This window comes from Dendrobium catenatum, unplaced genomic scaffold (assembly GCF_001605985.2).
Source record: "Dendrobium catenatum unplaced genomic scaffold, ASM160598v2 fragScaff_scaffold_917, whole genome shotgun sequence".
Taxonomy (NCBI): domain Eukaryota; kingdom Viridiplantae; phylum Streptophyta; class Magnoliopsida; order Asparagales; family Orchidaceae; genus Dendrobium; species Dendrobium catenatum.
The window spans coordinates 129,277-156,356 of record NW_021319379.1 but is presented as its reverse complement, the minus strand read 5'-3'; the positions used below and the strand labels follow the sequence as shown (position 1 = coordinate 156,356).

Sequence of the window (27,080 nt, the reverse complement as noted above, 5' to 3'; positions counted from 1 at the left end):
AATTACAATCTGAAAAATAAAACTGTAAAAAAATTATTCCAAATAAAACCTTAAATATTGTTTATTTAAAAGGATTTAAAAGAACATGACCTTTCTCCCTTCAGCGTGTAATTAGACCGAAGTCCGTCCATTAATTTCCTCGTTACATCACGTGAGGTTAAAGCGAAATTAAAAACACTACAAATTCAAGTTTTAGCCGAGTGGCTAGGCCAGAATGGTCATGTGTAAAGTTACTGAAAAAAAGGCCAGAAAAAATCATATGCCAGTCTGAAGTACAATGATGTTATTCGATTGAAAAGTTATAGCTTCTAGTAATGACACATGCAAGATGAAACACTATAACTGGGAAATGATAAGTGAAACAATTTTACTGATGGAAAGATGTCATAAAAAGGTAGTTGGAGCATTGAATCATATAAAAATTAGAAACAGGTTTCAGTTTCTTATAGTTCTCAAGTTTCAAATTGTGTAAATTTCAAACTCCTTTTAAGTGAGCTGCAATAGATATGGTAACAGTAAGTGGAGCAGGGATCTGAATCTGAATAAAATGAATCTCTAAGCCACTGGTGCTTCGGCCATTTCCTGCTCCACAGAGGACGTGACAACTGGGTAGTACTTGTAGTGCAGCTCGCCAACGTCATCCCCAGAAAGCTTCTTCCAACCATCAGGCCCAACATAATAAACTGTAATATAGAGGTTAGATAAGCAACAATGCAACCAAGGACCTTAGCATTGAACACAAATCTACTGGATTTCGATGCATCAATATTTATATTTTTGTCCAGTAAAAGATCCATTATTATTATTATTATTATTATTATTATTATTATTATTATTATTATTATTATTATTATATTACTACAAAAACAAACTTTGACTCTAAGAGCATCTCCAAACGAAAATCTCATTTTTTCCCTCCAAAAATACAAAAATGCCGTGATTCTTCTCCAATTTAACTCCATTTTATGGGCTTCAGTGAAGATAATGGTCTTTTCTCCTCTTTGGCACGTTTCTTCGGCAAATCCTGTTGAGACACAAAAATGACGTTTGTGAACGGTGCGACGCCTATATTGGCGTTGCACTGTTTACTCACGAGCAAATAGTGGAAGACTTGACGTTCGGTTGGAGCGACCAAACAACACCATACACATATTTGGCGTTCAGTTGGAGATGATCTAACAACAAATATGCACATATAATTACATATTCAGTTGCAAATGAGAGCACACCACAACAAAAATGCATAACAAGGACCATAAGATAATCTCAGGCATGCTTAGATTATATGTGGAATCATTATTCAATCAAGTTTAGAAAATCTTCCGATGCTACTAATATTATGGCACTGAAGTGACTGATTTGGCAGAAATTATACAAATTCTAATGGTTAGCTTTTTATAGCATTAAAGTGTGAAAATAAAGAATAGCGGAAATAAAACATACCGCTAGCAACTCCACCACTTGCTCCATCACGAAAAGTCGCATGATAAATTGCACGACGAGCAAGCTCTGCTGCTTCTTCAATTGACAAGTCAAATCGGTACCTAATGCAGCAAATAAATCAAAAAACAGAATCCGTTTTGTTTTGGGATGGAGCTTGATCAAGGATATATATAGAATTTTTTACCCGCTGTCAAGTACAGCGTATGCATATGGTGAACCAGATCCAACAGAAAATCGTTTTCCCTTCAGCCTACCTCCTTCACTGTCAACATAATATAATCCTGGGCCCTAGGATCCACATAGAAGCACATGTTAGAAAGATGATAACAAATGAGCATTAGTATGACCATGAAGATGAAGATATCACACCGTTTCATCCCATCCAGCAATCATGGTCCCAACTGAAAGGCCCATTCCACGGTATGAGTACAGAATGTTTGCCAAAAGCTTAGAAGCACCTGTCACGGAAATCCTTCTTTTGTTTGCTAGTTCATGTAGACGGCACTGAACAACAACAATGAGGAAAGGTCAACAGATTTCTCTTTTTCCAACATATATAGTTTTCAATTCTATAGGGAAAAAAAAAAACAGAATTCACGGTATATTATGGCATGATTAAACATTAAGAACAAAAACCACCTTGATCCCCAAGTTTCTATGCCAAAATTGACAATCTGCAGCACCCCCGGCCATTGTGCCAATCATGTAAGGGTTTATCTCAATTATTTTCTTCACGGTTTGTGAAGCTGTAAAAAAAAAAGTAAGACAGAAGAAATATTTTCAGTAGATCTATAGCAATGCAGATTTTATTAGACTTTTATTGGGTCGGCAATAAACATTGGCCATGACAATATCAACATTGCATATAATATCCTTTGGTAAGCTGCTTCTGCTTTGGTCAGCACTTATTAAATGCAACACCCATTTTAAAAGAAAAATGAAACATAGCACATACAAGTGCACATGGTACAAACTAAACTCGAACAACTCTGAAATCAAAACATGTAAAAATTAAATAATGTTCAATTTGCTAGGAGTAAACTGAGCAATTGCATAATAACATTAAAATAACAAGTGCATTGCATATTCAAATATCCAAAAAATAGTGTTCTAGCTGAGGGAATCCAACTCAAGAAAAATCAAGCCGATTCATACAAGCAAACTTCTACTCTGTCATACTCATTGACTTATCAGAGAACTCATCTTAAGCTGGTAATTATCATCAAGAAACTCATCCAAGTTCTCAAGATAAACTATTGATCAACTACTCAGCTATCCCACTTACTCAAGTCAACAACTTCTTCAAAACTCGGGAGATGACTTCATCTAGTCGGACATTCCAATCAAGCTACACAATTATTACATTTTCTCTTATTCCTTGTATAGCCAATTATGTAATGCTCAAGCCTCAATCCAAACCTATAAATAGGTAGTCAAGAGATGAAGAATCTGTCAAATATGGAGAATCGAACACACGAAACTATTTAACACTCTGAATTCAATGAGAAGATGACTTTCATTCAAGAAGGAGAGGATTTGAAGGAGCCTTAGAGAGGATTCCAAGAACCACTTTTATAGTAGAATTGTTTGAGAGGTCCTTTGATTCTATTGAAAGGAGCAAACTTTTAAGTGCTAAAACCTTAACCTCTACTCCAGAAGTTAATGAATCCTACCATAGAGACAATGAAGGATCGACTTTGGCACTTCATCATAAAGACAGATCTCGCCAACCACATCACCTACTTTGAGTAAGCCACTTATTGGATACACCAATGCATTGAAGTGTATGCTATCACTATCATCATAGAATCACCTTGAAGGTGATTCTTGCATATGTCACTCTATGTTATTACTTCATTCACCAGGTTTAAAAGAATGTTCATGATACAATTTACCAGTGCGCAAAGGTCACTAAATTCACCAAGGAATTTCATTACTTGGTTTCAAAAGGACATGCTTGATGTTAAAATTTAAGACTCGACAATCGCCGAGCAGCTCTCACCCAAAGTCTACAAGAGGGATCTTTTCAATAAGCACTTGGCCTGTAGCAAACGATTATGTTAACCAGTTGCTAGAACCAACCAACAGTCATATAAATACTGAAGAATACAATATAATGACGCCTCTGTTTCGGCCAGTAGAAAGGAAAGAAGCTATTTGGGAGGAAAAAATCGATAATTTCTTAAGGACTAGAGAAGTCGTCCTACAAGTCAAAGGGATAACAGGAGAAATTATTATAATTGGAGAAAATCTGCTAAACAACAAAGATCTTGTCCCTATGCTGCGCAACTACGCAATCAAAAACAAGACAATGACCGATGTGGTGAGAGGCAGTTGTCGCTTCCTATTCACCTGTTACCAAATGCGACTCCATTGTAAGTCTCCGTGGTCTAGTTAGTTGAGACCATTCAAAAGAAGAACTTCTTCCAAATGTTTTTCGTACCCCAATATTCAAATGGCCAAGATGCACAACGAATTAGACTGTTGATGTAAGGCATTACCATGGACTTGACATTCATGGCATCTTTTAGCATGCTCGATACAATCTTTCATCATCAATGACCAATACTAGCCTTTTTTTATGGACATTTTTTAACCTAATTGGTGTGCGCCACACGGTACTTCATGAACTTTGACTATGACTTTATCAACTTCTTTAGCCCTAAACATCATAGCAACATTTGGTCAAAATGATCTATGATACGATATCATTAATAAATTCATATCACATTGTCCTTTTTCTAATCTATGCAGCTAACAATTTATGTGTTGATAATTGACTTCTTTGAAATAGTCGATCAAAATCCATCTCCAAAATTGTATCTCTTCTACCATGAAGGCCCCTTGCTATAATTATGGCGCCTCTTCAAGCTTCTACTCTTCGAGTTCTCTAAGGCTCATTTTGGTGAACTTGAAAAATGATTAAAGATGATGGAAGACAAACAACTATCAGTGTTCATCCATATCATTATCCTCAAATCCAGAAGGTTCAAATGGAGAGATTGATCAAGGAGATGCTGGAGGTAGGGATCATTCGATCCAGTATCAGTCCATTTTTTATTCCAGTGTTACTAGTCAAATGCTTCAGGAACAGTTTCCTTTTGTTCCACCTTGAGGACAAGGTAGCACTTTGGGAGAGGAGTATTGATAGAACGGTCAAATTTGATGGTAGGAATTAGAAAATTTTCTAATGAAGAGGGAGTTGTTTAGGAAGGTTCTTAATCAAAAGGAATTAATTAGGACATATTTCCTAATTGAAGAAAGCATATGTAGGACCTGATTTAGAGGGGATTAATTAAGAAATGTTTCCTAATTGAAGAGGACATATTTAGGGGGTTATTTTAGGTGGGGGAGATTAATATGAAATATTTTTTAATTGAAGAAGGGCAGATTTATGGAATGATTTGAGGGCTGATTTGGCAGGAAAATAATTAAGGGAATATGAAGGAATTAGGAGAGGGCTGTTTGGGTATTTGTTGTTTAGTTGTTAACTTTAAATCAATGTTTAAAATTGCGCAATTGGGTATTGAGGCGTTTTTTGTTCAAGAGGTGAGGCGTAAGCTCAAGGCATTTTGAGGCGTAAGCCTCAAAATAAATAAAAAAATTGCTTAAACTGATAATAAATGTCAAAAGTGATTTTTTATATAATATCTAAATAATATGTTAAATGATGATATATTAACTTCCTATTGAATTATGAATTAACAAATTGACATACATATGAAACAAAAAATTGCACAAGATATAAAGTGACAAGTGATAAATTGTGTGAAATAGAATTAAAATCCAAATATTATAAGAGAAATCAATATTAAATATAGAAATTGCATAAAATTATCATATAACATCAAGTTCAAATCCAAATATCTTCTTTCCCAATTTTCTACTCATTTACGTTTAATTCCTAATAAAAGTTGAAATAGTTGACAACTTAGGAATCATCTACACTGTCATCAATGAGGTGATCTTTTTTTGAGTTGTCGCTAAAACAAATTGGTTTATCCCCTGCCTCATTCGGTAGAGTCGAATGCCTCCCAATATGTTTCTTTTTAATTTATTTCAATCATGTTAATCTTTTAGAAATATTTTCATCAACATAAATATGAGATTAATGCTTTTAAGGTGGTGGTGTGCAACTTTAAAGTGATTGTCGGTGACGGCTACAACAGTGTTTGCTGCGGTGAAGGCCGTTGGTTGGAGATAGAGGCAATCGAGAGGAAGTTGCGCTCAAATGTGCATGAAGGCGTGATTTATGCTAGTTTTAACAAAAAACATATACAAATAGGATGAGGTGTAAGCCTCACGCTAGTCAGGCGAGGCGAGCCTCATTAAAAAGCTATAGGCGTAAAACTCGAGGCATTTTTCACTAGAATTGCGCTGAGGAGGACCTCAAAGCGATCCTCATATTGCGCAATTTAAACAATGCTATATATAGGAAGAAAGAATTAGGGTGAGGGTTATGCAAATTATTGTAGCTGATTTCATTCTTGGAGTTTGGTGACTTGGGCTCTAGCGACGTCTAAGGACTGGGAGAGATAGATCCTCCTCTCAAATTAAAGATCAATTGTATCTTGTTGTTTTCTTCCGTTAGTTTGATTATTGCAATAAAAACTACTATTTTTCTGTTCTTTTTATTTGATTTGTGGATCGTTCTCGTTGTTTTTATCAAGATCATTAGGGTTTACTTGGGAACTCCAAGTATTTCCTAACAAATTGGTATCAGAGCAAATTTTGATATTGTTTGTGGGCTATTTTCTAGAAAACCAGAAATTATTTTCAACTGAAGGAAGGGATTTTTTTCTATTTTTTTGGTTAAAATTCATATTTTTTAACCTACAAAAATTTCGGGAATTGATGGTGACCAAGAAGCTAGATACGTTGGAGGAACGCCTTGAAGGGGAGATGAGCCAAATAAAAGTAACAGTGGAAGATCAAATTTCATTCGTGGAAGACAATGTTTCCAATCTTCATGAGATGATGAAGAAGATATTGAAAAATCAAATTCAAAAGGCGGCAACGGAGGCAAAAAGGACCAGTGGGAAGAACGATGAATTCTGAATATCGTAGGAGGGACAATGAGGTGGAAATCAAGGAGGAGAGGTAGAAAGTATGGATAGGCATGGTTATGGGGGGCAGGAATCAAGGGGTGCTGGTTGGGAAAGAAAAGATGGAGATTATGGTAGTAGGGAATCTGATTTGAAGGGAGGAGAGGAGAAAGTGAAAAAGGGTTTGGGTACGAGCGGTAAAGGAAAGATCGGGAGACTTGGGGAGAGTCTAGCACTTGGGAAAGGGGAATTTATGAAGGAAAACGGAGAAATGGGGCTAAAAAAGGTATGGAAGTTGAATATGCCCATTTTTAAGGGGAGGATGCACAAGGGTGGATATACAAGGTGGAGAGGTATTTCTCCGTCAATGGGCTGACTGAGGAGAAGAAATTTGCGGCAACAGAGTTATGTTTGGAGGGGAAGGTGTTGTCTTGGTACCATTAGAGGGATCAGAGGAGACCCATATAGAGTTGGAGGGAATTCAATGAATGCTTATTGAAACGTTTTTGAACCGGCAGGGGAGGGGACTTCTATGAGCAGTTCTTTGCACTAGTGCAGAACGGATCAATAGCATACTATCACAAGAGATTTAAACACTTGGCCAATCGAGTGGAGCAACTATCGGAGGCTTCTTTGGAGGGTAAGTTCATGAAGGGACTCAAATTTGAGATCAGAGCCACAGTAAGAGTCATGACGCCTCGTGACTTGGGAGAGGCAATGGAGCTGGCCCAATTGGTGGAAGATCATAGGTACTAAGAGAGGGAAGCTAGAAGCAATAGTTCAGGTGACTCTTCTAAGATGACTACCACTCTTCTAGCACCCAAGGATCCTACAACAGGCCATCTTCGAGAGGTAACCAGGTAGAAGCCAATAGGAGGAAGTTGGGGCAACTTCAAAAGACTGATAGAGAAAGAGATGCAGGAGAAGAGGGTGAAGGACTATGCTTCAGATGTGATAAGAAGTATACTCCAAGGCACAGGTGTAGGGACCAACCTCTTCAAGTTCTCATCGTCCATGATGATGAGAAAACTGAAGGAGGTGAGAGTGAGGGAGAGAGAGAGAGATGGAGGAAAAGCTGCATCTGAATGTGGCGGAGGTCTCCCTGAATTCAGTAGTATGATTCACTCCAAATCATACCATGAAGGTCAAGGGGGAAATAGTAGAGAGGTAGGTGGTCGTGTTGATTGATAGTGGAGCTACCCACAATTTCATCTCAAACAAAATTGTGAACCAATTGGAGGTGAAATTGGTGGATACAGGATGTTATAGAGTGATGATGGGTACATGGAAGGTGGAGACGGGCCAGGGGATCTGTAGAGGTGTAGTTTTGACCATACATGGGGTTCATGTGAGGGAGGATTTTCTCCAATTGGAGTTAGAGAGCACTGATGTTATCCTAAGAATGAAGTGGATGCAGACCTTGGGAGACACCAAGGTCTACTGCGGGGCATTGACGATGAAGCTAGTGGTCGAAGTGAGAAGAGTAGTGATAAGAGGAGATGTAGGGCTCTCCAAAGTCATGGTATCACTTAAAACCATGGCGAGGAGTATACAAGAGGTGGAGGAAGGTCATCTGGTGGGACGACACAGGCTGGAGGGAATCAAATTGGAGGAGGGAGGGGGTGTTCCTCTTTCAGTGCAACCCTTGATTCAGTAATTTAGCAAGATTTTTTAGCCACCTCAAGGATTTTAACCTCCACGGGAACATGAGCATGTTATCATCTTGAAGGAAATAGTCTCACCTATGAGTGTTCATCCGTATCGTTATCCTCAAATCCAGAATGATGAGATCAAGAGATTGATTGGGGAAGGAGATGCTGGAGGCAGGGATCATTCAACCCAATATCAGTCCATTTTCAGTCTAGTGTTATTAGTCAAATGCTTCAACAACAGTTTCCTCTGTTCCACCTTGAGGACAAAGTGACACTTTGGGAGGGGAGTATTGATAGACCGGCCAAATTTGATTGGAAAGGAATTAGAAATTTTACTAATCAAGAGGGAGTTATTTAGGAATGTTCTTAATCAAAAGGAATTAATTAAGAAATATTTCCTAATTGAAGAGAGCACATATAGGGGCTGATTTATTCAGGATTAATTATGAAATATTTTCTAATTGAAGAGGACATATTTAGTAGCAAATTTGGGGGGAATTAATTAGGAAATGTTTGCTAATTGAAGAGGGCAAATTTATGGGATGATTTGAGGGTTGGTTTGGGAGGAAAATAATTAAGGGAATATGAGGGAATTAGGGGAGGGCTGTTTGGGTATTTGTTGTTTACATTTTTTTTTTTTAATTGTATGTCTTAAATAGGAAGAGATGATTAGATTTAGGGCTATGCAAATTATTATGGCTGATTTCGTTCATGGAATTTGGTGACTTGGGCTCTAGTGGCATCTAGGGATTGGGAGAAATAGATCCTCCTCTCGAATTGAGGATCAATTGTATCTTGTTATTTTCTTTCGTTAGTTTGATTATTGCAATAAAAACTACTATTTTTCCATTCTTTTCATTGGAATTGTGGATCGTTCTCGTTGTTTTTTTTTTCAAGATCCTTAGGGTTTACTTGGGAAATCCAAGTATTTCCTAGCAGTTTGCAACAACCATATCATCACGAACATTTATAACAACATCTTTATTATCTTGGCATTTAATTGAGCAGATTATTTATCTATCTATTTCATTTGGCATCATATTTTCTTCTACGCCTATGCCAATGTTGTGGATTTAGCAAATGAAGGGTTATCCTCCGATTCCTCCTCTCGTTCATTCTCCTAATGAGGAACTTGGACCTTCTGCTTAATCATATTGTGCTTGTTTTTTTAGGACGGGCAGTAACTCCAGCACCAATAAGAGTACACGTTATATATGGAGTGTAATTTTAGTAGTAATAAACCTACTGAAGGGATTGTGACTTTGGGCGATCAAGTCATTAATAAGAGTACACGTTTTAGATATCTTGGATCAATTGTTCAAAGTGATGGTGAAATAGATGGGGATATTATCAGCAGAATTCAAGTTGGATGGTTGAAGTGGAGGAATGCATCGGGCTTGTTATGTGATAGAAATGTACCCCTCAAACTTAAAGGAAAATTCTATAAGATGGTAGTGAGGCCTGCAATGCTTTATGGTGCCGAATGTTGGCCATTAAAAGAGAAGCATAATACTAAGTTAAGTGTGGCAGAGATGAGAATGCTCAGGTGGATGAGTGGCTTTACCCTTAGAGATAGGATACGAAATGAGCATATACGTGAAAAGGTTGGAGTAGCTCCAGTAGAAGATAAAATTAGAGAGAGTCGCCTTAGATGGTTTGGTCACATAAAACGACGGCCTTTCGATGACCCGGTCAGGAGAGTAGAGGTATTAGATTTGACTTATGTTAAGAAAGGTAGGGGTAGACCTAAAAAGACTTGGTTAGAAAATATTAGGAATGACCTTTCTTTATTAGGTTTAAATGAGAATTTGACTTTTAATAGAACACAATGGAGAAAAAGGATTCATGTAGCCGACCCCACGTAGTGGGATAAAGGCTTGATGTTGTTGTTGTTGTTGTTGTAGTAACTCCAGCACCAATAGATCCAATCTCACGGTGTCGTTGGTAAACTCATATGGGGGGCGGCATATTGTTATGCCGCACCATATAGACATCCTCGACCTCCATGATCTCTTCTTCTTCAACTTCTTCGATTTGAATTTCCGAGTGGCATTTCCAATCGATCTTATATGGGAAACTAAACGGTATTAGCCTCTAATGGATTGACCACTTGACTGATTTCTATTCTCTTTCCTGAAAGCTCTTGGCAAGTAAAAGAATCAGCAATAGGAATCTAACCTAAGAGTTTGCTTATCAAGAAAAGGACAACATTAAAAATGTACTCCATAAAATCAAATCTAGAAAATTTATTAAAATAAATTTTTATTAAGAAAAAAATTTACCTTGTATCCCCTGTCTAACTTCAAATTGGGGAAGATCAATCACTATCAAGTTAGCATCTCATTTGGCAGTAGGAGAAGAAATATTCTAGTCAAATAGAGGCTTCAATAAAGATATGAGTTCTTGAATCTCGCCCTTATCAAACACGCTAGCCTTCATCTCTTCAATTTTAACTCTTCTTTATTGTACTTATCAAACAGGCTAGCAATAATATTTTCTTAAGAGATTTTAGTCATATCCTTCGGAAACTCCATTCTTGACAGATATGAAGTTTCGTTGAACTCAAACTCAGATGAATAAAGAATCAAAGAAAAAAAGTATATGAATACGAAGTAATGATCTCTCTATTGAAGGAAAAATATTATATGAACTGTACAAAAGGACAACATCAAAAGTCAACATCAAAATGATCGACTAATATCCAACATTAAAATAAATATTTATTAAGGTTTAATGATTAATTAATAATAAATATATATTATCTTATTTTTTACAGTAAACCTCTAAAAATATAAGAGACTCGAGGAAATAAATATGTCCACATATCCAAAAAAATTCTATTCAAGTTAATATGAAATGGTTCAAGATAAATCAAGTCCGTTTAAACCAAGTTAATTTGATTTACTTAATTTCATTCTCATTAACTTACAAGAACTCATCTTAAGTAGGTGACTATCATTAAAGAACACGTCCAAGTGGGTGAATAAAGCCTAAAAGTCGGCCCTGACGACAACTATATATAATGTCAATGCTAAAGCTTACATAGTAGTCGATGGGATGTAGCTCAATTGAAGAAAAAAATATGGTGAGGAGTGCCTGTCGGTCTTCTCCCTACTCCGGCAAGGGTGGTGGCGATAGGAAAGCTTCAAGGCAAGGCAATTTCTGGAAGGTATTGGAAGGCAAGGACTCTAAATTCTGCATTCAGGCCTTGATGGCTGACCAAGCAACTGATTTTACTGAAAGTTCAGCTGTTGTTGTTTCATCCGACTAATTAGAGGACGTCCACCCAGTCCCGTTCGATTCCCATTTTGCAAGTCAATAGGAGTCTTCGCCTATTCACCATTTCCTGGACCTTTCTGTTTGCGAACTGACGTCCGAATGCATCCCGATCATGCAATCTGGGGAGATTGAATATAATCGCCATGTGGGCTGGGCCTCACGCGGTTCCGTTCAAACCTAGGCAAGTCCGTCTGACTTTGAACCTTTCATTTCTGACCCTCTGAAAGTTCCTACTGAGTTGGTTGTCTCGCAAGGCAGTGTTGAACCAGCTGCTCATATTGCAGTCGAATAAAGGAATTCTGAAGCAGATATTGCAAATGAATGTTTGGATTTGAACGATCCTTTGGATTCCACAATTTGATCTGAGTTTGTTTGCAAGTGTAACTCCACCAGAAGCAACCATTCATGTTTTTTTCTAATCTGCAAACCACACAGCATGTGTTTGTTCAAATGCCTCTTCAAAAACTGCTTGCTCAAATGGCCAAGCTGCTTCCTTCCAACAGTCCCCCAAGCATCCTTATGGTCACAAACCTGCACGTAACCTCCCCTCTGCATGGAATAAGTTAAAAGTTTTCAAAATTGATGATGTTTCTACGGAGACGGTTATGTCAGATGACAGTAATTCAGTGTGAATATGGAGTCCATCCCAACTTAGTTAGGCTTGAAAGAGGACTTGTTGGCGAACTTATTGGATAAAAATTGCCTTTTTTGTGTTGTTCAATGAATTGAAATGCAAATGGTCAATGTTTGGAGATTTTCAGCTCCTTTCCATCTCCGCGGATTATTTCATTTGCCTCTTTGAAACTGTCGATGCACAAGATGCAGTCCTTATGCGATGACAGTGGGTTGGTGGGTTTATTATTGGTTTAGATCGTTGGTCTTCTTCCTTCTCTCCCTAATCAATGGTAGGCCTTTCTTCTCCTATTTGGATTCTTTTGCTTCACTTGCCTCTAATATATTGGGGCAACACCAACCTTGCTCGGATAGCTTTTTTCTTTGGATAAACTTTATGGGTTGATGCTCAAACAAATTCTTGGGGGAGAAATGCTTATGCTCGTGTTTGCGTGAGGTTGGATCTTGGTGCCAAGCTTCCTCTCAGAGTTTGGATTCCTAGGCTTCATGGCAAGTTTTTCCAAAGGGCCGAGTATGAGGGGATTGCTCACCTTTACTTTCAATGTGGCTTTGTTGGGCACAAACTTAGTCATTGTCCCAATGCTCCTCAATCCTCCATGCAGCTTTCACTTCAACCTTAAGCTAGTTTAGCTAAATTTTGTAAAAGTCCACCTATTTGCCAAAGGTCAGCCGCAACCTCTCTTGCTGCGACCCCCTCATCATTAATGACCCCAAGTCATCCTCCTTGATCAAACCTACCCTCCAATCACCCCTTTTGGAAATTGAGCACTCTCATTCATCCATCAAGCCTAGTCAGAAACATGGGGAAAATCCTGAATGCTATGGGCCGTGGAGTCTAGTTACTACAAGAAAATCTAGGAGACAAAAGAAGAAGAAATCCATTGTTGGTATTCATGGGCATAAGGCTACTCCCCCTTCATTGCCTTCTGCATGTGAGGATGTTAGTGAACCATCCAAGCAAGTTGATACATCTAGAGGGGGATCTCTCCAACATACCTTTCAAGTTTTCCACTGAAGCTTTCCTCCTGCATCCTAGTAGATATGGTACAAGGAAAGATAGAGTATCTTTAACTCGTTTTGCTAAGGAACTTCAACGTTTGGGCCCTATAACTGATCAACCAAGTAAATGGAGGATGGTGGCGGGGACGACTCTAGTTAAGATGTTCTTCACTTTTTTTTTTTTTTTTTTTTTTTTTTTTTTTTCCCTTTTTTTTTTTTTTTTTTGTCTCTTTTTTTATGAAGTGTATCCATGTTTGGGAAGTTTTGCTTCTTCTATGCTTTTTTTGAGAGAGGCTTCTTTTTTATGCTACTCCCTAGGTTGTACTCTTTGTATACTTTTTGACTTTATTTTAATGAATTTTCCAAATATATATATATATATATATTCAATGCTATCGACTACTCAAGGAGGCAAAACTTTTCAAGATAAACTATTAATCAACTACTCAATTATCCCACTTACACAAGTCAACTACTTCAAAGCTCAACATATGGCTTCAACTAATCAAACCTTCTAATCGAGCTATATAACAATAATATATTTTTCTCTTATTTTCTATATAGTCATGTATACAGTCAATTATGTAACTCTCAAGCACCAATCAAAACCTATAAATAGGTGGTTGGGGTTGAGCTTAATTTACACAATTTTAAGAAAGTTTACAAAGATAGTTCCTAAAAATTAGTGGCACTCCAAGCACATAATCCATACCAACATCTTCCCAATGCTTATAAGGAATAAGCAGGTTTACAATCCAATTTTATTTCTTATAACTTACATTATTTAGCAAGTTCAGCACTGTCATATTATTCTTTCTAAATATATTTTTAAAATTGTTCAGTAATCTCTCTTTTTTTCGAAGTTATAATTTATCTTATCATAGCAACTTGCAACAACACATAAATTCAAAAATAAGATATCTCTTAAAAGAGACTAAGGAATATACATTGAAAAGATTCACCAAAAAAGATCGTCATCTCTAATTATGAATTATTCATTAAGCATGGGTGATCCATTATTTAATATATTAAACATTTCCTTAAATCTTCACAAGTAGCATAATACTTTTTAATATAGTCAATAAATGTCACTTTGATCTTCATCAAAAATAAGATAACATATATTCTACTTAATCCATCAGTCAGTTATTTTATATCCCTAACAAAGTATACTATTGCAAATACTAAACAAAATTATCATCTCTGTATTCCTTTTTTTTTTTTTGGTAAATTTAGATGTTGAAATGTCAGATTGTTGAAATAAAAGAGCAAACTTTTGAGGTAATGGATGACTCGCCATTATTTAAAATCATGTAATGCTGCATAGAATTCTCAATCATCGATATAACACTTTTATTTAGGTTTATTTAACTTCTCACTAAAATAAAAAATAGGATATCTATCTTGAAGTAAATTATCTTCAAAACCAACACCTGAAGTACCATAAGAAACCTCAAATACCTTACTAAAACCTGATAATTTAAGCACACGTAGCCGACCCCACATAGTGCGACAAAGGCTTGATGTTGTTGTTGTTGTTGTGCATTTGTAATATCTTCTCAATATTTCTAAAATCACATAATCTATAAATTTAGTCCTGTAAAATTCTCCCTTTTAAAACAATTGATAACAGGTGACAATGGTCATGCAAAAGCAAGTGTTATAATAGTCTCTATAAAAACTATAAAAGCATCTAATCACAAGAATATTAGTACATTTGCCTAGTTATTAATTGCTTTTCCTTTGTAATGATTAATAAATATTCCTTCGATGGATATCATAAATCCCAAAAATATCAGAAAAGACAAAGCAACACAACTCTCTTTTAGATTCAAATAATTTTTTTCCTATCATGATACCACCAAAATTATTCTAAGATTTGCAAAATGATTTTCTCTAGTCATTATACACAAATATATCCTTAAAATATGCTACTAAAAAGCTTCCAATGAAAACTACAGAACATGAATCATAATCCATCATCCCAATAATCCATCCTTAATTTTAAAAGCAATGTTGATTAATCTTCTTGGTTTACAAGATGATAATAACTTCTTAAAATTTTTTTTTTAATATTATAAATTCAGTCAACATATCCATCACCCAACTAAAAAAATCTTAGGATGTTAATTGTCGAAGCTTGAATTTTTATTTCATTACAATATCATCAAAATCAAACACCACAAATCAATTATTACCATATAGCTTATTATCATATGATCTATAAAATCTTTATGATTATTTCAATCATGATGATTTTCTTGTCATCTAGCTAGATTAAGATTCATATTAACTTGTTCAAAGATGAAGTTCACATCAACTGCTTGTTCAAAGAATAAGTTTCCACGATTTCAATCGCATCTTTAAACCCATTTATATCTTTTAACATTTAATCTTGTTTATATAGCAGCACATTGAATTATTTTTTGCAAATTTTCCAACATAACATATCATTATTAATTTGCTACGTAACCGAAGCGCAATTCTAGTTGATATCATACCACAATCTTAATTCCCAATACCAAATTTAACATAGAATATCATTAGGTCCAAGGTTTCTAATGCAAATATATAGTGAGATACAAAGAATCCTCTAACAAGTACACAAATCCATAGGTGGCAAACTTTTAATTCTTTAATAAATTTTAGTTACTTTCAATTACAAATGAAAATACAAAAAAATCAATTCCAATGAAACTCAATGGCCTTATTCTAAAATTAACAAATAGAAATACAAAACTAAGAAAGCGAAACAAGCCAAAATCCAAGCACCTTTTGAATACCCAATTATAGATTATTTTTTAAAATTAGAGGAAAAAATTACGAAGGGAAAGCAATCACCAAAAATAAGTCTCAACTTTGTTTAAGTGATAATCTCAAAGAAATATTCAAGTCTTAAACTTGATCAAAAAGCAGACTCCCAAAAGGAGTAGCAGATTCAACTAGCATTCAATTGTAATACTAATGGATTGAGTGTTGCACATGCCTCAATGCTATTTGCAAAATCCACCTGGTATTCCAATTCCATCAGTCACAACACGGCAAATAATAGCATTATGATAGGAAATACTTGAGTTCGCAAGTAATCCAAGAGGAAATATTATGGGTGTCAATTTTTGACCCAACCCGAAACCCGTCCCGGACCCAACCCAAAAAAATCCAGGTTCGGGTTGACACGATTAGCAAACGGGTCGGGTTCGGGTTCGGATTTTTGACCCGTTTCAAAAATGGGTCGAGTTTGGGTTGACCCGGAAACCCAAAATCAACCAACCAATGACCCGAAAGTCAAAATCCCGTCGACTCAGCCTGCTGCCGCACTCTCGCGAGTCCGCCCGCACTTGCGCAGTCCCGCGGACTCCGCCCGCTGTCGCGTGCTCGCTAGTCCACCCGCTGCCTCGCATGACTCCGCTAGCATAGTCGCACTTGCACGATTCTGACTCCAGCGGACTCCTCCCACACTTGCGCTGTCCAACGGACTCCGCCCGCTTCCAGCCTGTCGCGCGGTCCCGCGGACTTCGCTCGCTATCGCGCGTGACTCCACTCGTTGCCTCACACGACTCTGCCAGCACTCGCGCTTCGCGGTCAAGCACTAGCGCCTCGTGCTGTATCTAAATCCGGGTCGGGTCGGGTCAACCCAGCAACCCACGCGAGTCGGATCCAGGTTGACAAGTCCAACCCGTTTCCAAAAACAGGCGGGTTCAGGTTGACCCTTTTAGATCCGGGTCAACTTGGATTCGACCCGAACCCAACCCGTCGACCCGAATTGACACCCCTAGGAAATACTTGAGTTCGCAAGCAACCCTAGCAATAATTGATAAAAACAGCGAGAAAACACACAAGAACGTGATGAAAATAACCTAAAAGCAGTGGATTGTATTAGGGAAATCCAAAACAAGACAAACATAAAGCAAGATACAATTGATCCTCAATTCGAGAGGATGATTGTTCTCTCCCAATCTCTAGAAGTTCTAGAGTCCAAGACACCAAGAGAAAACTCCAAAGAACACAATAATCATGCATAATCCTAACTCTAAACAAGCCATGCTATTAATACAATAATTCCCTAATTCAAAATTTCCCTCTCATCGTAGCAGCCCAAATCTCTCTCCACGATTTGCACCAAGTGGGGTCCACTAATGTGGGAGGCAAGCTCCAAAGGAGGCGGACATATTATGCCTCCTGTATACTTAAGCCGGCCTCTAGGTCGGCTGGGCCAGTTCAGGATGAATATGCCTAACAATACCTCCCTCCCAAAGAAACACCTTGTCCTCAAGGTGAAAACTAGGAATCTGCTGTTTCACCCTCTCGTATGGTTCCCACATGGCATCATAATCAAGCAGATTCTTCCACTTGATTAGCACTTCGTTAGCTCCATCTTCTTTCTAGTGAACCCCCATCAGCTCTAAGAGTTCTAGAATTACAGCTCTAAGAGTGTTGCCGGTAACTCGAGCTGGCTATATAATCTCCAATGGCTCTTCTCAGCTGTGATACATGGAAAACCGGATGAATAGTCGACGTGAGTGATAGTTTAAATTGATATGCTACTGCTCCAATCTTTTCCAATATTACATAAGGTCCAAAGTATATTGGAGCAAGCTTCTCATTTCTCTTGTTGGCAACTGTTTTCTGTCTGTATAGTCGGAGCTTCAAGAACACCCTCTCTCCTACTTCGAACTGGATGTCCTTCTTATGCCCATTAGCTTGTCTCTACATAATCCGTTGAGCTCTCAGTAGATGTTTCTTCAACTCCTCTAACACTCTATCCCTCTTCCCCAAATAATCCTCCACTGAAGAAATTGGAGTAATGCTACTCCCAAAGTGCACCAAGCGAAGAGGATCTCTTCCATACAATACCTTAAATGGGGTCATCTGAGAAGCAGAATGAAAAGAAGTGTTATACTAGTACTCCGCCCATGATAGCCACTTGGCCCATAACTTGGGTGTCAAGTAGGTCTCCAAACTCATGTTGACCACTTTCGTTTGGCCATCCGTCTGTGGGTGGTATGCGGTGCTCCTCTTCAAAATTGTTCCATGTAATATGAACAACTCCCTCCAAAAATGGTTGAGGACCACCTTATCTCTATCTGATGGGATTAATTTCGGTACCCCATGCAATCTGACCACCTCTCTAATGAAAGCTGAAGTCACTGTCAACGGGATATAAGAATGTCGGAGAGGAATAAAATGAGCATACTTACTCAATCTATCTATTACCACCAAAATCACCATGAAGCCTTTTGAACGAGGCAGCCCATCTATGAAGTCCATGGATATCTCCTCCCATACTCATCCTGGTAACGCCAATAGCTATAGAAGTCCCCCTGGCGACATAGCCAAGTATTTGTTCCTCTAACAGATCTCAAACCTGGCCACCATCTCTTCTACATCTCAATGCATTCCCTTCTAGTAAAGCTCTGAAGTTAACCTCCTGTAGATCTTCTGCACACCTGAATGGTCCCCATTCACGCTTCCATGAAATTTCTGGAGTAAGTTTGGGAGCTGGATTGAGGTTCGGGGCATCACGAACCTCCCCTGATACAACAATCTGTCCCCCTCCACTGAGTAGCTACCACCTTCACTCAGTAAATCTGTCTTGATCTTCCCCAACTCCTCATCCCTAGCGCTCTTCTCTAAAAGTTTGTTAGGAATGTTAAGCCCTTACGAACTAGCCCGAGGCTAACCAAGAGGGGGGGAGGGGTGAATTGGTATTTTTTAAAAAATCTTTCTTAAGCCAAGCATAAATAAAAATCAAACCAATATCACCACAAGGAAATAAATGTGCGGAAATAAAACAAAGAAAGATTACACCGGATTTATAGTGGTTCGGTCAAATCTTGACCTACGTCCACTCCTCGGAGGCACCCTCCGAGTATTGCACTAAGTGTCTCTCATTTACATCCCACATCTAGGCGGAGAAGCCTTTACAACATACTCCTTTTCACCAACCCCGGTGTGGCAGAGAACCGACTCCTTTAGCTTCCTTCTGAAGCGGACAAAGAACCCGGACCTTTTGCTGAAGTCAATGTTTAAAATTGCGTATTCGGGTATTGAGGCGTTTTTCATTCGTGAGGCGAGGCGTAAGTCTCAAGGCGTTTTGAGGCGTAAGCCTCAAAATCAAAAGATTGCGTAAACATAAAATGATAATTTTTTTATATACAAATGAGTGAATAATATAAAATATAAAAATATAAGATATTAAGTGAAATCAAAATATCTCAATAATAAGACAACATGAAATATAGTTCAACTCAAAATTCTATCTTTCCCAAATCCCGTTATATTTTTCATTAACATATAATTCCAATTTCCAAAAATAAATAGCAATGACATATCACATAAGAACTCATAAGTCATCAGCACTGTAATCACCAAGGGGTTCTTCATTTTAATCATCATTATGGTGAATTGCTCTATCCCTTCCTCTTTATAGAGTCCAATGTCGGACATTTACTTCAAGATTTATGTAAGTTTTAATATATATAGCGTGAGACGTAAGCCTCATGCCAGTGAGGCGAGGCGGGCTTCAAGGAGGGCCTGAACCAAGTTGAGGCGCAAGCCTCATAAAAAGAACTCGAGGCGTAAGCATCGAGGCGTTTTTTACTGGAATTGCACAAAGGCGGGCCTCAAGGCAAGCCTCATATTGTGCAATTTTAAACTATGGCTGAAGTAGACCTCCCAAGAACCTCCCAATGACGAAGGACGGAAAAGACGACTTGGAACCTTGCTTGGAGCAACCTTTGTGAACCCTCTCACAAACTCCCCCTCACAAGTTCCTCTCTCTCTCTCTCTCTCTCTCTCTCTCTCTCTCCCTCTCCTTAGACTCTCTCAGGTCAAGACAGAAGCACTCAAGTTCTCTCAAAGTGAAGAACAAGAGCTCTTAAATAGAAGAACTTCGGAATAGCTCTTATTTTATACAAACCGACTTTATCATCCAGGCCGATATGGGTATCGGCCTGGCTGATCAACGTAAATTTCTCTCAATCAGCCCGGTCAGTTTGGGACGATTAGAGTAATTTTGGTCATATCGTCCAGGTCGATAGAATATCGTCTTGACCGATTAGTTCAAATCCGAGTCAAATCGTCCTGGACATCGCCCTAAATTAAAGTAATCCGATGTCAATCGTCCACGCCATCGTTCCGGCCGATCCTGCGATCGGCCCGGCCGATGTGATCGTGTAATCAGCCTTAATTGCTTTCTATAATTACCAGATTAATTTAGGCATAATTTTCCTGCATCATCCAGGCCGATAGAATATCGTCTTGGATGATATCCTAAATTAAAGAATACCTAAATAGATCATGGCGGCTGATTCTTTCTGATATGAACCTATCATCTCGGCCGATACAATATAGTCCGGGCCGATCAGCTTAATGACGGCTGCCTTAATCATGATGCCCTGGTTAGAGTTTCTGTTTTTGAACCGATCGTCCAGGCCAATATTAATATAGGTCCGGCCGATGTTACCAAAAACAGTAAACTCTAAGAAACAGTCAGAAAAATTTTCAAGGTGTGTGTGTGCAAGGTTACTTAGCATTAGGCATCATAAGGATTACATTTGACTCAAGAAAAGGAAAAAGTACATTACAGACTGACTCGGACCTAATCTATCCAATCTTGAGCTAGTTCAACTTGCAGTCTTGATCCTGTGGTCCTGAAACGTTAGTAGGCAAGGCAGTCGAAGTAAAACAGAAGTGTTTGCAATCATCAAAATTCTATTTCTGAAAATCATATATGCAACATTCTCCTTAATGGCCTCCCAATCCAGCATCAAAGGAACAGACACTGCCACTGTTTGTAGCTCCCCCATACATCTGGACAAGGCATCTACAACCTTGTTCTACCCTCCTGGTCTATATTGGATTTCGAAATCATACCCCAACAATTTGGATAGCCACCTCTGATGCTCCTCAGTCACCATCCACTACTCCAACAAGTATTTCAAGCTCCTCTGATATTTTTTACAATGAAATGCCTACCTAATAGGTAGGGTTGCCATTTCTGGATGGCTAAGACGATAGCCATCAACTCCCTATCATAGACTAATTTAAGCCTGACTCTGGCTACCAACACCTGGCTGAAGTAGGCAATGGGGAGAATTGCCCCCAATCCATATCCTGAAGCATCTGTCTCCATTATGAAGACCTGAGTGAAGTCTGGTAAAGCTAAGATGGGTATCGTGATCATAACATTCTTTAGTTTCTCAAATACTGATGTGGCTGCCTCTCCCCATAAGAATCCATCTTTCTTTAGCTGCTCTGTCAGTGGTCATGTTATAGTATTGCATCCTTTTATTAATCTCCTGTAGTACCTCATCAGCCCTAAGAATCCTCTCAAGTCATTCAAATTCTTATGTAAGGATCATCTCAACATAGCCTCCACCTTTGACTGATCGACCGCCACCCCTTCCTTGGACACGATATGACCTAAGTACTCTACACTGATTTGGGCAAAGCAGGGCTTCTTCAGGTTGTCTCTCAGCTGATGTTCCTGTAGAACTCCCAATACCAACGTCAAGTGCTTCAGATAGTCCTCGTATATTCTGTTGTACACCAAGATGTCATCAAAAAACACCATAACAACTTCCGAAGATATTATCTGAACACCATGTTCATCAGTGACTGGAAAGTAGCAGGGGCATTTGGTAAGCCCAAATGGCATAACCAGAAACTCATAATGCCCCTCGTGTGTCCTGAACACTGTCTTTAAGATATCTTCCTCCCTCATTTGGATGTAATGGTATCCCAACTTCAAATTCAGTTTGGAGAATATCACTACTCCATACAATTCATCCAAAAGCTCGTCAATGACAGGAATGGGGAATTTATCCGGTATAGTCTCCTTATTCAATGCCCTGTAATCCACACAAAACCTTTAGCTCCCATCCTTCTTTTTGACCAGTAATACTGAACTAGAAAAAGGGCTCACATTTGGTCTGATGATCCCAGCCTCCAATATCTCTCTTATCAGCTTCTCAATTTCATCCCTTTGAATTTGCGGGTAGCGGTAGGGTCGTACACTAATCGGTGACACCACCTCCTTTAGAAGAATTGCATGCTCTTTCTCTCTGAATGGTGGTAATCCTTGAGGTGGCTGGAACACCTAACTGAACTGATGTATGATTGGTTGCACTATAAGAGGAATGTCTCCCTCTTCCCCCATACTGACCCTCTCCAAGCTTTGCAATTCCACCAAATACCCACCTCCCACCTCCTGTATGGTTATGATCATGGATTTGAGAAATAATCCTGCCCTAGACAGCCCAGCATCGCCCTGGATCACCATTCTCCTTCCCCCCACCACTAGTTCCATCGTAAGTGCTCCCCAATTTACCTTGGTCTCTCCCAAGGTTTGCAGTCATTTCATCCCCAAGATGACATTTATACTTCTCAATTCTAAGGGAAGAACATTCTCCCTCACCTGTATCCCCTAAATGGTCAACACCACTCCCCAACAAACTCCTTTACCCATTTCTACCTTTCTCGTACCCATCACCACCCCATAACCTCCTGTATCCACTAGTTTCAACCCAGTAAATCAACAATTTTGGTGGAGATGAAATTGTGGTTGTCCCACTATCTATCAACACTACCACCTCCCTATTTGCTATCTCTTCCTTCACCTTCATAGTGTGATTCGGGGTAAATCCCACTATTGAGTTTAGGTAGACTTCTGGCACTTTCAGATGCAACTTCTCTTCTTCCTCCATCTCTAACCAGCTTCCACCTCCCTCTTCAGCTTTCTCGTCATCACAGACGATGAGAACCTGAAGAGTTTGGTCCTTACACCTATGCCTCGGCATGTACTTCTCATTGCATCTAAAACACAACCCCTTCGCTCTTTTTTCTTGTATTTCCTTCACTGTCAACCTCTTGAAACTTTCCAATTTCCCCCTCCAATTCTCTCTCCGTGCACTTCCTTCAGACTCCGCGGCGTTGCCCCCTTGGGAGCCAAGACTATAGTGTTCATCCTATACGATCCCCCCGAGTTGCTCCCCAAGCCCGTCTCTCATACTGCTTCTGATCCTCCACCAACTGGACTAGCTCCATGGCCTCCCCTAGGTCTCTTAGCCTCATCACTCTAACCTCTGTCCGTATCTCCCTATTTAAGCCCTTTCATAAAGTTACGCTCCAGCACTGTCACCGAGAACCACTCCAATCTGTTGGCTAAGTACTCGAACTTGTCACGGTAATCTGCCACAGTCCCCTCTTATGTTAAGGTAAATAATTGCTCATAGAAGCCTTCTTCCCTACCAGTTTGGAAACGTTCCGATAAGCACTCCTTGAACTCCCTCCAGCTCCTGATGGGTTGCCTCATGTCCTACCATTGGTACCAAGTCAGTGTCTTTCCCTCCAAGCATAGTCCTTCCGTTGTCAGCTTCTCTTCCTCTGTCAACCCGTTGATGGAGAAATATCATTCTACCTTGTAGATCCAAACATGGTCATCCTCGCCCTTGAAGATGAGCATCTTCAGCTTCCTCACCTTCGGATCAACCCAATTGCCCCTGAATCCTCCATATCCTCCCATTCCCTGAATAGGAGGTGTGTCACGATCCTCCCTCCGACAGTCATAACCGTATCCTTCATCAGCTTCCCCTCTTCTTCTTTTAAAGTCGTAATGTAGGCAAAGGGGGGTCAAATCAAGTTGGGTCTTTTTGTTCTTTGGGTTGCTTGTTGTTTCTTGGTTTAGTCCTTGGCTGCTCTCGGTTTGGGCTTTGGCTGCATTGGAATTGAGCTTATATCTTGGGATCTACTTGTGATCTAGCTCATAAATGCTTGAGCTGATGTTGAGCTTATTAATGGGTGGTATAATTGCACTTCCTAGCTCATAAATTCATAAAGGTATGTGGAGTGGAGCTTGTTTCTTCCCATTCTTATGTCTCCTTGGTTTCTTCCATGTGAATAATTGTTGTGGGTTGGTTTTCTTTTCAGTTTTCTCCCTGGCTGTTTTCCCGTGACTTCCTTCGTCTCGTTTCCTATGTTGGATCCTCGGGTCCCTCCCTGGTTGTGTTCCTGTGGTTCCCTGGCTATGTCCCGTGGTTTCTCCAACCCATTTTCTGTGCTGTTTTATGGGAGCAGTTTTGTGGTGTCTTTTTGGCTGTGTTTCCCGTGGCTTTCCTTTCTGTTTACTGTGTAGATTTTGGGAGTTGTTTGTGGTGTCTTTTGGCCCCACCTTCTTCCCCTTACCTTATTACTTTTAATGGAGTTTTAGGTGGCTGTTTGGCTGCCCTTTTCTTCTATATATATAGGAGATGTTTTGTACGTTTAAAAGAGTTTTTAGAGAGATGACCCCCCGAGTTGCTCCCCAAGCCCGTCTCTCATACTGCTTCTGATCCTCCACCAACTGGACTAGCTCCATGGCCTCCCCTAGGTCTCTTAGCCTCATCACTCTAACCTCTGTCCGTATCTCCCTATTTAAGCCCTTTCATAAAGTTACGCTCCAGCACTGTCACCGAGAACCACTCCAATCTGTTGGCTAAGTACTCGAACTTGTCACGGTAATCTGCCACAGTCCCCTCTTATGTTAAGGTAAATAATTGCTCATAGAAGCCTTCTTCCCTACCAGTTTGGAAACGTTCCGATAAGCACTCCTTGAACTCCCTCCAGCTCCTGATGGGTTGCCTCATGTCCTACCATTGGTACCAAGTCAGTGTCTTTCCCTCCAAGCATAGTCCTTCCGTTGTCAGCTTCTCTTCCTCTGTCAACCCGTTGATGGAGAAATATCATTCTACCTTGTAGATCCAAACATGGTCATCCTCGCCCTTGAAGATGAGCATCTTCAGCTTCCTCACCTTCGGATCAACCCAATTGCCCCTGAATCCTCCATATCCTCCCATTCCCTGAATAGGAGGTGTGTCACGATCCTCCCTCCGACAGTCATAACCGTATCCTTCATCAGCTTCCCCTCTTCTTCTTTTAAAGTCGTAATGTAGGCAAAGGGGGGTCAAATCAAGTTGGGTCTTTTTGTTCTTTGGGTTGCTTGTTGTTTCTTGGTTTAGTCCTTGGCTGCTCTCGGTTTGGGCTTTGGCTGCATTGGAATTGAGCTTATATCTTGGGATCTACTTGTGATCTAGCTCATAAATGCTTGAGCTGATGTTGAGCTTATTAATGGGTGGTATAATTGCACTTCCTAGCTCATAAATTCATAAAGGTATGTGGAGTGGAGCTTGTTTCTTCCCATTCTTATGTCTCCTTGGTTTCTTCCATGTGAATAATTGTTGTGGGTTGGTTTTCTTTTCAGTTTTCTCCCTGGCTGTTTTCCCGTGACTTCCTTCGTCTCGTTTCCTATGTTGGATCCTCAGGTCCCTCCCTGGTTGTGTTCCTGTGGTTCCCTGGCTGTGTCCCGTGGCTTCTCCAACCCATTTTCTGTGCTGTTTTATGGGAGCAGTTTTGTGGTGTCTTTTTGGCTGTGTTTCCCGTGGCTTTCCTTTCTGTTTACTGTGTAGATTTTGGGAGTTGTTTGTGGTGTCTTTTGGCCCCACCTTCTTCCCCTTACCTTATTACTTTTAATGGAGTTTTAGGTGGCTGTTTGGCTGCCCTTTTCTTTTATATATAGATGTTTTGTATGTTTAAAAGAGTTTTTAGAGAGATGATATGATGCAATTTTTTGGAGCCTAAACCTGCAGGTTTTGTCGTGAAAAAGCTTGAGAGCATGTTCCACCTCTTGCTCTTCTTCTAGTAAATCTTGCAAGCTTCTCCTCTTTTTCGTCTCGGCCTCTAATCTCTTTCTTCTCTCCGCAAGTGACCACCCCACATGTATCCTTCTTCTCGACGATTGGTAAAGCTTCTTTAGGTGTCTTTATTGTGTCGTTTGTAAGTGTCTAAGTTTGTAAGTCCTCTTATATTATAAAGTGAAGTTATTTTTGATTTATTTGTTGTATTTTGTGTCTTTTTGGATATTTGTGTAATTTTCTTTTATCCTAGGAAGAGTTTTAATTTGCTTGCAAAAATTTGGGGCTTTTCCCAAATTTTTGTTTGCATCAATTTAGTATCAGAGCTGGTTAGCAAATCCAGGTTTGTCGAGTGAGTCTTTGTGAGTCATAATAGTTGTTTTATGAGTCTTGTTATCACGTGAGTTTTTTAAGTTTTGTTGAGTCTTCTTTTCTTTGTTTAGAAAAATCTAAAAAAAGATAAAAATAGTGATCCAGTGGAAGAATGCAAGCCAGAAAATATTGAAGTGCCAATTCCAATGGACAGATGGATTCCATCAGAAGGTGATTCAACAGATCCCCTACAGAATGAACTATACAAGCTTCAGGCGAAATTGCAGATGAGTACTGAAAACTATTTGAAGAAAAGAAATTGTTACAAGACCAATTCAAGCAAGAACATCATAAGATTTTGAAGAAATACGAAAACATGATTCAAGAGCTTGATGTGCTTCTGACGTCTCCTTGGATCAAATCTAAAGAAACCTCATCGGGAGATGAGTTATTTCAACCGGAGAAGAATTGATGTAGGTAAGGGGGGGTCAAATCAAGTTGGGTCCTTTTGTTTTTTGGGCTGCTTGCTATTTCTCGGTTTGGTCCTTGGCTGCTCTTGGTTTGGGCTTTGGCTACATTGGAATTGAGTTGATATCTTGAGATCTACTTGTGATCTAGCTCATAAATGCTTGAGCTGATGTTGAGCTTATTAATGGGTGGTATAATTGTACTTCCTAGCTCATAAATTCCTAAAGGTATGTGGAGTGGAGCTTGTTTCTTCCCATTCTTGTGTCTCCTTGGTTTCTTCCTTGTGAATAATTGTTATGGGCTGGTTGTCTTTTCGGTTTTCTCCCTGGCTGCTTTCCCGTAACTTCGTTTGTCCCGTCTTCTGTGTTGGATCCTCGGGTCCCTCCCTGGCTGTGTTCCAGAGGTTCCCTGGCTGTGTCCTGTGGCTTCTCCAACCCGTTTTCTCTGTTGTTTTTTGGGAGCAGTTTTGTGGTGTCTTTTTTACTGTGTTTCCCTTGGCTTTCCTTCCTATTTCCTGTGCAAATTTTGGGAGTTATTTGTGGTGTCTTTTGGCCCTTCTTCTTCCCCTTACCTTATTAGTT

At 39.3% G+C, this 27,080-nt stretch overlaps 1 protein-coding gene across 1 annotated transcript in view; it reads right to left on the bottom strand.

The window, feature by feature from the left end:
- Positions 1 to 268: 268 nt before the first annotated feature.
- Positions 269 to 27,080, bottom strand: part of LOC110114653 (proteasome subunit beta type-5) — a 39,838-nt gene continuing 13,026 nt past the window's right edge. The window contains exons 4-8 of the mRNA XM_020847599.2: positions 2,083 to 2,189; positions 1,813 to 1,947; positions 1,628 to 1,731; positions 1,444 to 1,544; positions 269 to 683 (exon numbers count right to left, since the gene is read on the bottom strand). Coding sequence (XP_020703258.1) covers positions 556 to 683; positions 1,444 to 1,544; positions 1,628 to 1,731; positions 1,813 to 1,947; positions 2,083 to 2,189 — 575 coding nt within the window. The 3' untranslated portion in view covers positions 269 to 555. The remainder of the gene's footprint in view (positions 684 to 1,443; positions 1,545 to 1,627; positions 1,732 to 1,812; positions 1,948 to 2,082; positions 2,190 to 27,080) is intronic.